This window comes from Calypte anna, chromosome 2, assembly GCF_003957555.1.
Source record: "Calypte anna isolate BGI_N300 chromosome 2, bCalAnn1_v1.p, whole genome shotgun sequence".
Classification (NCBI taxonomy): Eukaryota; Metazoa; Chordata; class Aves; order Apodiformes; family Trochilidae; genus Calypte; species Calypte anna.
Genome location: NC_044245.1, coordinates 15,770,276 through 15,783,553, shown reverse-complemented (window position 1 = coordinate 15,783,553; position 13,278 = coordinate 15,770,276). Strand labels below are relative to the sequence as shown.

Sequence of the window (13,278 nt, the reverse complement as noted above, 5' to 3'; positions counted from 1 at the left end):
AAAATAAAGGCTAATGCCAGCTTTCCAGGTGGCTGCTTTTTTGAAACCATTCTATGTTATACAGATTGAAAAATTAGTTTTGTTAAATTTTAATTTTCTGAATTCAAAATGGAAAATAAATGCAGCTTGTTTTGGAATATGTATGAAAGCTTTGTGCCTTCAGACCTAAGACGATTTAATAATTAATCCTATTATCCATTACTGAGAAGACAAAGTGCTGAGAAGGTATCATTTGACATTGTCTGCATTTGGCTGTTGAAGTGGCTGATTAACTGTAAGTTCAAAACGTGGCTTGCAGTCTTTTGACGTCTTCAAAGGATAAATGATCAAGTACAAATGAGTGCTACTTAGGCAATGCCTGCTGTAAGAATGTGCCAAAGTACACATTCAGAGACAAAAAGGAAGTTTGCTTGCTTCAAAGCAATTCTAGGTACCGGGTCAGATCCTGTGAAAGGTTTTTACCTACTATTTGGGCAGTTCCTTTAGGAATTAAAAAATATTTGGAAAAGCAAAAGAAGTTTCAAACAGTCCATGTTTGACATTATTCTAAGCTTGGTTTTGATATGGTGACAACTGTAGGTGAGTTCTCAAATTTAAAATTATTTGCAGCAAATGAAGTATTATCTAAAGAACAGTCATTGATTTGACCTTTTTCAACTACTTTGATTTGATAACAAGTGAAAAACAAAAAATGAAGTAAGTGACTTGGAGCTCAGTTTTGGATTTTCATCCCAAAGTACTCTGCTACAGTGCAGGGTGTTCTTTCAGCTGTACTACAGGTAATGGAAAGCAGCCTGGACACTTGTCACCTCCAAGGAGTGAGTTTCTAAACCTTAGTATGGCTGGACAGTGTGTGCCTGCAAGGTTAAAAATACTTGATGTGATCTATTGTTGCTGAGAGTCTGTAGATGAAGGTGGGCGTTAGGGAAGTATTTGGGAAACTGTATGTAGGTACTGTGCAGGCATCCTTTTGCTGTAGGGCTTCCATAAATTTGCAGTGCTCGTTTCTTTTTATGCTTTCAGCTCCAAAATGGAAACAGAATAAAGTCAAGAGAAGATCAAATTGGGAGGTTCCCTTTCTTTAAGTTTTTCCTTTCCCCTGTCACCCATTGACACAGCATGGTTTACTTCAGCTACTTGGGCTGGCTTTTCTGATTTTTTTAATATAGGCCTACAAGAAGAGAGAGAGGTTACTGATGCTCTTGAGAATTTTTTGAGAAGTATGATATAGCCATCTGCATTTCAAACTTCATTAAATTTATACTACTACTTCAGTTTGGACCTAGTGGTCTTTACCTCTTTAAACCACAAGTTGAAGGAATGGTTTCAGCAACTTTTCCAGATGTCCACAGATCCATTTATGGTTTCCATAAATCCTTCAAAGTGATATGCAATATCAAAAATAAGATTGTGTAGTTGCTTTCACTTGTTCTGGACAACGTACACTTGGTAAATATACCTTTGCAGATTATTTCACATTCACAACCATTTTAGGTGTTTGTGGGATTAATATGGTTATTTGTTTTACAGCAAAACCAATAATTTTTTTTGTAAATTATTGAAAAGGTGTCATATTTGATAATTTCAATTTGATTTGATAATTTGATAATTTCAATTTGATAATGTGCTGTGCTTTTATTTTCATGAACAGTCCTCTGTAATTGAGTAATTGGAAAACAAAAAAGTGGTGGGGAGGGAAGGCTGGAAGAAACAACAGGAACATGTGTTGAGATATGAACTATTACCTAAGTTCTGTTTTCTGTAGTAGTGCAGGGAAAGCAAAACCTGAATGGTTTCTTCAGAAAGATTCAGAAGGGGACACACCTTCACTTATCAGCTGGCCCTCCAGGTATCATAAAACAGTTGTGTGACTAATGATGAGACTGCAAACCTCCGCTTTCCTTTTCCTTTACTCTGCCTTCATTTAATACTTGCCTTTAATTTTCCTTTAACAGCAGCAAGTTACAAATCATTGTTTCTTGTGAATAAACAGCTGTTGAAATGTTTCTGAAGCATCTGCTTTTAATATAATGATGACCAATTGGTATTTTGATTAAGTACATATGCCCCTACCATCTTTCACAGCTACTATCATCTTCCTCTAATTTTTTAACTTATTTTATCCTACTTTGTATTCTGCAAACCAGAAAAATTTTATACCACACACCAATCTTAGCATTCTGTACAGTTCATTCCTTGAATTCAAAAGATGATGATGCAAGTAAAAAATCTATATTCAGAAGGAAAGTAAGATCTTAATCAAAGATACAAGCAGCTGCTTTCTCCACATACACGAGGAGCTTTATAGAAAGACTCTTTTTCATATAATTCCTATAACCCAGTACTAACATCAGTGTGGATGTTCTGGGAATGCTTAATACATGTATTTTAAAGACTCACTTTTTCAGACTGAACACACTTTCTGTGCTTAAGTAACATTGAGGAGTTTCCTTGATAAGTGCACCAATCCTCAGAGATAAGAAACACCAAAATATTAGGTTGGTGTTTCAGATAACTTTAAATATTCTGAATTATTCTCTCAAATATTCATTTGCCTTTTTTTCTAAATCTTGTTTTTTTGAAACCATGTAAACTTCAAAATGTCTGTTGGTAGCAGCTCTGGGGTTCCACAAACTTCAAGCCAGATTACTTTCAAGTAAAAACTTGTCTCGTATTGTACTTGAGTTTTTTATATCTGTTTTGGAGGAGAGGAACTACGGGGCTTTCATTTTTAATACTGTATACGTGATATTTACAAACACTTGCCCTGTAAGGTGTCTGAGCACTCAGTGTGAATGTAAAACTACTGGAGACCTTACCTGTAGTTGTAGTCATAGAACAAAAGCTGCTTCTGGCTGCATGTGCTTGTCTGCCTTCAGTAGAGCTGCATTGTATCTAAAGGTAGAATATGACTGTTTTTCATGGATGTTAAAGTCCAGAGGTGTTTCTAGAAAATGCACTTAAGTAAGGTAACTTTTTGGGACCATTCCTGTAATTTTTGCATGCTAGAATATAATGAAATGTTTTAAAACAGAATGCCTGTTTCGGAAGTGGGTTGTTTGAGGTTTTTTTTGGTTGGTTAGGTTTTTTTTTCCCTTTCTCCCCTGCAAGCCCTCTGAAGAGCAACAGCCATGCCAGTTTCACTTTGAACTATAAGGCTCACTTACTAAAATGTTATACTATGTGTAACATTTAGATTTCTTATATAATAAACAAAAGCACAAGTAAAAAAGTCTTGGGCAAAGCATTTCAAGGGCTAGGTGGAGACATCGTTTTCATCCCTTTCCCTTGTTCAACAGCATCTTGGTATGATGTAAGCTGCTCAGTGTTTAGACATCTTCAAAAATCTGACTACATATGTGATTGCTGATAAAATTTGAAATTTCAGGCTAAACCAAATACTTTAATATAAAAAAGCAGTTTTGATCATCTTGTTTGTTTGAGACTATGAATATGTGCTGTTTGTCAGATTTTCAGTCACAGTTGTGATCTCATGGGAACAAGCTGCACATTTTCAGAGCTTGCTCAGTTACCTTCTCAGGAGTCATGCATGTTTGAGGGCCTGTGAATCACTTGAATGGTTTTGAGCAGTGTTACTGGTAAGATTTGGGAGGGGGGGAAGGAGTTGCATCATAAGGTTGCTTTCTTTTATGTATTTAATGATTGCTGTTTATTTTAATACAATATTGCTGTCTATATCCACAGTAAGTGTCTCTATTCCTTCCCAAATTGGGTATTGCTGTTCACAGCTTAATCCTTTTTCTTTCTTAAAGAGTAAAAGTTAGAGAGAAACTGGTGAAAGAGGAAAGTGTTCGAGGAAGCCCTGAACTTGTCACAGACACAGTATCTCACAGAAAATCCCATCCAGTGCCAGCTCACTACATGCCTCTTCAGACAGAAACATCTGCCTTTGATAGGGTTAAAAATCAGCCCATCAGTTCCATCCACCAACCAGTGCATGGCTATGTTCAGCCTGCTGGACTTGCTCACACAGCTCAGGTGATAGCAAGAGAAGAACCAGCAAACATCTCTGTTGGCAGCCTTCTGCCAGACAGTGGTAGCCTCTTAACAAAGCCATCAGCAGTCCCTGCATCAGAGAGTGAGAAGAAGGAGACACTTGGTTATGGAGCAAAGTTTGCTGAAGAAGACTCCTTGGAGGGTGAACAGGCTTCCAAAGGCAGAAGACCAATTTTGCCATCGGAGATTCGCAAGCAAGGGAAGAATCATGAAGGCCTCTTTGGAGGAGAACTGGATGCCCCTGTGGGTAGTGCCTCTTTTACAAGCAAACTGAAAGTTAACTCAGAAGTTCAGAGAGAGCTGGAGTGTAATAAAAGGCAGGCTGCTGAGCAGCAGTTTAAGACCCCTGAGAACATAGAAAGGAGTGAAGCTATGATGTACATACAGAGCGGGTCTGTATCACAACCTGACAAAGCAAAAGCTCCTGTTTGGAAAGTGTCAACAGCAAAGCATAAAGTCCTGACTCGCTCTGTGTCTGACTATACTGTGGCTCCTAAGCTAGAAGGTTTTAAAAGTAAGGAGAGCATGGAAGCAAATGCCCCAAACGGTGATATTGGCATGGTTGACACCAAAGTCTCTGTTGCTCAGCTCCGTAATGTCTTTCTGGAGACTGCTAACGCGAACAAGAAAACGGAACTGTAGGTGACATTTCAGACATATTTTCGTGTGAAACTTGCACGTCCTTGGCAAAATTACACACACTCAACATGAGTTGCGTTCTGCACTTAAAACACACAGCTTAGCTCTCACCAGTGTGAACTGGAGGCTGAGATGGTTTTGATCCTGCTTTTGTGCTTCTGCTTGCTCGCACAAGTTGTGTTGTGGGGTAGCTGGAATGCGTACGCCTGCGCATGTTACCGGAGGAGCATGCAGAGTGATCTCTAGTGAATCGATGCAATGCTTACATCTGTGCTTTACTTCTCTCTTCTATTTTCTTTTCTATGTGCTTTCTCTCATGTGGTTTAAAAGTGAATCTCGGTTTGAGATGTCAACAGCAGGCAGCACTCTGTCTGCCAATGATGACCGTGACAAAGGGCCACGAAGGCCAAGGCGCTATTTTTCTCCTGGTGAAAATAGAAAGACTTCTGAGAGATTTAAAACTCAACCTATAACGTCAGCAGAACGAAAGGAGACAGATAGGTAGGCACGTACGTAGCTCTGTGTAGCATTGTTGTGCAAGTAGATATGAACAAGCTTGTGAAGAGACTTTGTTTATTTATTAGCTTAAACACTTTGCAAGGCTATTGTTTCTCTTTAAAAATAATCAAGTATTTGTTACAGCTTCTTATAAAATAAAAACCAAAATACTGCTAACAAAACCAGTTCATTGCAATTCCACCCCACATAAAATGTTGAACGTCATAAAGTAGTATAGCTGTCTGGTTCTATCTAGTGATTAATGCTTTTGTCTCTTTTACACAAAGTTTCTGTTCCATCTACTCCTCTTTATCATTTACTTCTTTGTAAACAACTAAAGCTACGTAATTTGTATGAGAAGAACTGGCAACAAATCTTGGAGTTTTATCTTGTGCAAGATGAACTGGAAATAATTTTCCTTTACTGTATTTAAGTGTGGCTGCCATTGCTTGCCTTTCTGCTTTATTAAAGGATGCCAAGGTGGAAACTGTTGAAACTTGAAAAATAGGTAAAGTTTTTCTACTCTTAAGACTTTTGAGGTTCCACTACCTTAGATGGAGTTTGGATTTAATTTTTTATTTCTCTTTTCCAACTAACTTCTGTCTTTTTGTTCATTTTTCACTAGGTCAATTTTGAGTGTGGAAGTACCAACTGCTGACGGTATGTTAGTTACTATACTATTTTCCAAGGAAGAAATGGGAGCAAACTTGTTTTGTTTTAGCTGAAGAACTGTTTGATAATGCAAATGAAGTCCACTTGAAACCAACTATAATTACTTCTAATATGTTTGAAGTACCACTTTTCCTTGGGCCTTGTCTACTACAGACTTGTTTTCAAATAAATTTAAGACCAAAAGTCTTTGAATATCTAACTTTGTATGGGAGTCAAGGGGGGGCCAAATGGTTTGAAACTTTGCAACAAAAGTTTGGGTTTTTTTCTGACAGCTAGTTGGTGGGGAAAAGAAGTACACATTTTAATCAGTCTTGGACTAATAACTGCAATTTCATACTATAGTATGAACCTATGCTGGTAACATTTTCTAGCTAAGCAAGTTGCTAGATGCTGGTTATTAAATTATAATTTAGTCTACCATTTTCTCTTTCCATCTTGTTGGTCTCAGCAAGTCTGGCACAAATTAAGTAGGTAATCTCATGAGTAGATAAATTTAGATTTAATGCCTTATGCTATTTGAAAGCTGATATTCTCTGCAGCTTTGAGACGCTTGGTCTTGGATCTGGAGGATGCTGATTTCAGCTCCTAAGTTGAGCCTCTGAAAAATGGAGACCTTGTGTTGGTAATCAGAATGACCAGCTTCCAGGAGAGACCATCTTGTATGGTCAGTTAGTTGAAAATAGATATTTTATACAGCAGGATAAAAACTCACCCTCAAGACAGTCTTTCAGTCTAGTGCTTTTTTTAGTCCATGTGTGGTCATAGACTAATATAGTAACTTTGAATATTCATAAAAAGTTGTTTGGATAACTTGAAAGCACATGAACTGCCTCAAGGATAAGTCTTTTTGTTCTCAAATCCTGCTGAGAATTTTCCTATAGTGCAGTACATGTAAATACAAGTAAAGTTTACACAATTTGGTTCATGATGATGGACAAAAGCCAACTTATTTGGTAATGCTCCTCATCTTCATATAACAACTTTTAGGAGGTCAGAAATCATTTAGTAAAAAAAAAAAATGTACTACTTATATGCTTGATTTGTTACATTGTCTCCCTTCCCCCTCCCCCCCATTTGTGTAGATGAAGAAAAATTGGATGACCGAGCCAAACTAAGTGTAGCTGCAAAGAGGCTGCTTTTTAGAGTAAGTATTAAATTTTTCTTTACAGCAGGCCAGGTTAAACATTTCATATAAAAGGTGCTGAAGAACCCATAGTGCATTAGAATGCAGTGTACTGCAGTTAATCAAGTCCAAGATATGTAACTGCTTTTAACTTCATCATCTACCTACACAGTAGACTTGTTGCTCTTTAACATCATCATTTAGAGGGATGTGTGGTTTTTAACTCCGTGACTCCTACTGTGCAATTATATCCTGCTTCTGATGCAGGGATGGGCATTAGGGAAATTTATTACTTTGCATGCAGGAAAGCTAAAATGAAAGTAGTGGGTTAGAACTTTTCTTCCATGGTTTTATGACATATGTTCTCTTAGGAAATGGAGAAATCATTTGAAATGAAAAATATTCCTAAACCACCTACAAGAGGTTCAGCAGTAGAGAGAAGACTGCGGCGCTTGCAGGATAGATCTCACACCCAGCCAATTACCAGTGAGGAGGTGGTCATTGCAGCTACGTAAGTCTTGTGCATATGTTGGCACCAACTTTGATTCTTGCTTTTAAATCTGGGAATAAGTTCCATATATATTGCGTTTACAACTTTGTAGCAAGGAAAACATTTATTGTTAAGGGCCAGCTTGAGAACCACAGGCGGAGCTATATCGAAATTCCTTTTTAGTACTAGAGGGATCAGTAAAGCATAACTTGTATGAGCTGTAATTTGGCATAAAGTTTACGAACCTGTAGATTAGATAAATACAATTAATCACAGCGCTGGTTTGTAACTCAAATGGAAGAGATACTTTGTGCTGAGGGAAATTGCACAATTTCAGATGGAATGTATTTGCACTGAGGAAAACCTTTTGCACTCATATCACAAATGTACTTTTTGGAAATGCGTTTCTTGAACTCTGGTCTTACATCATGAAACTTGAGAAAAAGAAAAATAATTTGGGGGGAGACTTAAACAAAAGTGAATGGACATTCACCTAATGATCTACTAAAAGATAGCTTATTTTATGTGTTACTAGTAACTTCAAGAGACAACCTGTTTGCTCCTCTAGGTTTTCAGTTCTTTCAAACTATTTAAAGATATTTTGCAAAGGTCACAGCAGTTAACTCAGTTAATTAAAAATCATTGCTGTTTGGGTTTTTTTTCTGATTGGTTTTGTTTGGATTTTGGTCTTTTCTGTAGTTAACACTTAATGTATTGCTTTTCTTAATCTTTTTTTCTTCTCTCTCCCTGTGAATTTTCCCTCCTTGGCAATTCTTTAAAGTGAATCTACCCCTGCTTCACGTTCTGTGAATACCCACACAGTAGTGACAAGAGTACCTAGTCCCACTGTAGTTAAGAGCACTGTACAACCTATCAGGTACTGGGGGGGATAAACATGCATGTTACATCAAGCACAAGATTCCTCAATAGCAGATGCATCTTTAAAGTCTTGAATGCTTTTTCAATGTGTCAAGTCAATACTTGTTTCAGGAATATTGAAAACATTTTTCCACTTCATTTATGTTTGCATGATAAAACCATGCAGCTTTTTATTGGTCAAGCATCTTTTTTCAGGACCTTTCTAACCTCACTTAGCTGTTCTATAGCATTTTTTTCTTTGTGAAATAAATGAATTTGCATGTGAGCAAACCTAGCAGAACTCTTTGCTCTTACTTTTTTATATATATATAGTAATGTCATCTTGAGATGAAAACACCAAAGCTAGGAGCTTGATTTCACAAGCAGTACATATCCTTTTTGTCTGTCTCTACATATTTTTTTTTAGGTTGCAAAATTAAAGGAAAGATAAGAAATTGCACCACCTATAGGTAAAGTTGCAGAATACTGTTTGTCTGTTCTGAAAGATAATTTTAACAGAGACCACGGACAGGAAAAAGGAAAAAAAAACCAACAAACTATTAATATTATTCTAACTCCATAAATGTGGCTCAGTCTAGCTAGAGGTGAATAAAATATGTTACTGTAGAGACAAATGCAGTTACAGCTTCTATGAATGAATGTGTCTGCCTTCAGCATTGGTCAATCTTCAAAATTAATGGAGTAGATTTCAAAGCTATTTTTGTTGAGTTACCCAGGATAACTCAAAACAAAACAGTTTGAATTCTGGACCACTAAAAATCAGAAGTGGCATTACAATTCATGCTGATCTAGAAGGAGCATTAAGTCTATCTTTTAAATGCTTTTAGCCTATATGCTTCACAAATGATTTCTAGTAAAATTTAATTTTACCTAAGTTGCACTGTAGGACCCATGTTTGTTCTGCAGTGTCTTAAATGTCTCTCTATAGCTCTGTATTTTGTATAAAAAGATTGGTCTAAAAGTCTCTCTTCAATCTTGGGTTCCCCTTTTAAAAAAATAATTATGTTCTCATTCAGTGAATTTGTCAATCAAAAGTTAACTCTTTTTAAATCTTCAGCTGTTGAATTAGAATTCATCATGCCAATGTTGAACCACTGCATAACCACTTAGGCTGCTATATTATGTTGGCTATTGTGCTTCATGTGCAGTTCTTCTGCTGCTATCAGATTGAGATTTCAAAACTTCATCATGGCTTCTTCAAAACTCATTCCCAGTTCTGTTTCTTCAGCTTACAGGCATCAGCACACCAAAAAATTTTAGCTAAAGAGGAGATAAGAGCTGCCAGAGAAGCGATGGGGCCAGATCAGTCTGATGAACCAGATTCTTCCAGCTTAAGTTTGGCAGAAAAGATGGCTTTGTTTAACAAACTGTCTCAACCAGTATCCAGGGCCATCTCCACAAGGAGTCGAGGAGATATTAGACACAGGAGAATGAATGCTCGGTACCAGACTCAACCAGTCACTCTTGGAGAAGTGGAGCAGGTAAGTGCGATCTTGGCAATTTTTCATTTGTTTCTTTGTTTTGGACAAAAGGGCTTTACTATAAGATGCCACAACAGCTGGACTTTTCCTTACTCTGAGCCACACACTGGGGTCATGACACACCTGCAGGAAAAAGCTTGTCAGGAAGCAGTTGCTGATATTGAGGAACAACATCCTCTAAATATTCAACTTTACTGGTGTGTTTTTCTCTTTTAAGTAATTCAAGAGTATATCATCTTCCTAATCAGTGCATGCTGTACCTTTCATAATGTCTGTCTACCTGGTAGAATATTGCATGTTTTCTAAAAGTAATTCCTGACTAATGGGGTAAAAACTGTGACACCCCCATGCTTTAGATGTATTTTCAGGGAACTTTGAAACTTAAGCCATGTGGAACTTATAGATTCTTTCCTGAAAGCACTATGTATTTCCATTGTTAGTCAATCACAGAATCACAGAAGGTCAGGGGCTGGAAGGGACCTCTGAAGATCATTGAGTCCAACTCTCCTGCCAGAGCAGAACCAAAACTAGAGCAGGTCACCCAGAAATGCATACAGAAGGGTCTTGAAAGTCTCCACAACCTCTCTTGGAAGCCTGTTCCAGGACTCTGTAACCCTTACAGTAAAGAAATTCTTGCTCATGTTGAGGTTAACTTCCTGTTCTCTGTCTTGAGTCCATTGTCCCTCATTCTATCAGAGGGCACAAGTGAGAAGAGGTTGTCCCTTCCTTCTTGGTGCCCAGCCCTCATATATTTATACACATTAATTAGATCCCCTCTCAGTCTTCTCCTCTCCAGACTGAAAAGACCCAAGTCAAGACATATTCTATAATTTTCCTCTAGGAGGGGTCATTGATTTTTATTTTTATTCTTTCTCCTTAAAAGAAGAAATACTTTTGAAATTCAGAAAATCGTGGTCTAATTTATATTATTTATTATGTGCAGTGGAATTAGGTTTCCTGTTTGAAATCCTTTATAGAACTGGAACTGCAAATGCCTTTCTAGTGAAGTTTGAGCATAAGGTGGCCCAGCAGTGGTCTTTCAGAGCTGGTGTTGACAATAGCAGAATCATCAGTCCCTTAGTATTACAGCTTTGAAAGAAATGATTTTAACAGCAAAGCACAACATCTATGCATGTTGCATTGCTAGAGATTTGGATCAATCTGAGTGTTAGAAAGTTCCTACCCTTATCTTTCTGTATAATTCATTCATGATTAATACATTTTCCATATTATAATAACACAATAGTGAGAAGTCAGGATTTCTATAACCTTATTGATGCAAACATGTACAAATACAGAATTGTCTGCTTAGACAAACAGTAGTAGTAAATATTTGGTAAATCTAATTTAGCAAGATTTCCATTAATTTTTCATATGCCAACCACAGTCACAGCCTGTCTTTTTTAATGCTTGTGTTACTAATTTGTTTGGAGGCCAGGAAGGTGCTCAACAGAAATGGGATGAAGCAGATGGGGAAGAAGCCAGTGATAGTCACATTAGTTTATCAGACTTTACAGAAAAAAACTTCCTCTTTAAGCAGGGAAACAACAGAGGAGATGTTTTTGTCATTTCTTTCTCAACCTAGAAAAAGAAACCAGAACTTAATCTGAATCAAGTTCAGTGGGAGTATATTTTCAAAAAGGCTTTCTGTGGCAAACTGTTCACTTGGGGTCGTGGCATGTTCTGGGATGAAAAAACATCTAGTTTTTTCTAGGAAAAAACAAAGGAAGTTACCAAATATATAACTAGGGGTTATGTTACTGAAATACATACTTGCAAATGTTAATATTTGGTAATTAAGCTGAAATCCCTTTGCTGATCTCTCTAAATTTCTAATTCTGATAGATGCAGTGGAGAAAGAGTAAACTGGTAACTATTTTCTTAATCTTTCTTTGGAATCTTGGAGCTAGCCTAGTTGTCTTCACTGTGCTTTCTGGTTTGTTTAATGAATGACTGTGTTGTCCATGCTTTATGAAATTTGCATGTGCATTTTAAGTTTTCATTTATTTTCTTCATGTTGGTGTGATTTTTATCTATTCCTCTTGCATGCTGTTGACTAGCCTCACAGTTTGGTGGTTGATATTTGAAAAAAGTTTTAGACTTAGACAGTTCTCCATGAAGGTGATTTATGTGGCAGAAGCGTGAGGAATGTCATCCCCTTCTAGCAGAGTCTTTCTCTGGCACTGAGCTGGCTCCAGAGCTGGAAGCTACATAACTGTATCAGAGCAGAGCTGTGCCAAAGCTAATTAGCCCTGCTGAGATGCAGAGTTGATTAGCCTGGGCACATGGCATGGCATCCGGCGTCTGGAACCCAAGCTGATTTCTTTCCTCAGTGCTGCTGAGTTCCATGTCAGTACAAGCCTTTTCTTGGAGCCCTGACACAACATCAAGTTGCATGCTGCACAGGCACCATTTATTACTAAAGACATTGCTGTTCACACACAATTGTTTCTTCCCTTGGTGGAATAATCCAGCTGCAGCCAAATCATAGGGGCATTGTTGCTCTCCTTATCTGTTTCTAGTCCATGTTTGCAGAGCACTTTATTCATGTGGAAGCATACATCTGAACAACTTTATGATTAGACTATTTTCAGGAATTTTTAGTTATTTTAAGGGGTTTTTTTGTTTTGTTTTTTGTTGTTCATAGGTACAAAATGAAAGTGGGAAAATTACTCCCCTGTCAACTGCAGTTGCAACATCTGTTTCAAAAATGGCATCTGTCCTTTCTCCACTGTATGCTGGAGACCTGCATACGAAGCCAGCTGGTGATGGAAGTGTGAACATTGCCACTAGAAATGATTTGAGATTCCAGCCCTCAACAGAAAACTCAGACGGGAAACGTACACAGAAGTCAGAGCAGTGGCAGCCCTCACTGGAAGCACTAGAAATCAACAGAACATCAAAGAAGCATGAAGAAGAGAGAAAGAGGTTTCTAGCACATGAAGCTAATGAAATTACAAAGTACAGATCCTTTGAGGAAGAAGCCACACATCCTGTTCCTGAAAAAACAGGAGACTACCAAAAAGAGACAACATACAACTTCCTGAGGAAGGGCAGCATGGATCTGTTCAGTTCACAAGCACTTTTTCAGCCCCTTGAACATAAGGAAATTGATACTGGCATGCAAGGTAAATGGGGAGTCAAAGAAGGCCAGTCCTTTGAAATAAAAATGAATCTGGAAAGTGTTATGAAAAGCAAGACTTTGCAAAGAGGTGTGGTGCATGCTTGCTATTAGCGTAGTCTCATTCAGCAAACAATTGTGTTTCTCTTGTTTTAAACATTTTCATTTCAAGCATTATCAAAGCTGGTTATTTTTTGTCTTTTTAGCATGGCTTAAAGGTAGAGAAATACCTTTGAAGTCTTTAAGTTTCATGAACACAGATTTATCTTTGCTATTCTTTGAATCCTTTATCTTTTAAAGATGGTCCAGTTTAATTCTGATATTCTTACTTTGAAAGAAGTGGCATTATATCTTGTTG

General features: G+C 37.5%; 1 protein-coding gene across 4 annotated transcripts in view; it reads left to right on the top strand.

Annotated features, from left to right (window-relative positions):
• Positions 1-13,278, top strand: part of SVIL (supervillin) — a 137,771-nt gene that overhangs the window by 84,047 nt on the left and 40,446 nt on the right. For 3 of the 4 annotated variants that reach the window (XM_030446430.1, XM_030446429.1, XM_030446431.1), the window contains 10 exons: positions 1,766-1,849; positions 3,774-4,655; positions 4,987-5,157; positions 5,780-5,814; positions 6,909-6,970; positions 7,321-7,460; positions 8,221-8,316; positions 9,547-9,799; positions 11,645-11,668; positions 12,447-12,927. In XM_030446430.1, coding sequence (XP_030302290.1) covers positions 1,766-1,849; positions 3,774-4,655; positions 4,987-5,157; positions 5,780-5,814; positions 6,909-6,970; positions 7,321-7,460; positions 8,221-8,316; positions 9,547-9,799; positions 11,645-11,668; positions 12,447-12,927 — 2,228 coding nt within the window. The remainder of the gene's footprint in view (positions 1-1,765; positions 1,850-3,773; positions 4,656-4,986; positions 5,158-5,779; positions 5,815-6,908; positions 6,971-7,320; positions 7,461-8,220; positions 8,317-9,546; positions 9,800-11,644; positions 11,669-12,446; positions 12,928-13,278) is intronic. The other variant, XM_030446432.1, reaches the window with a different exon arrangement.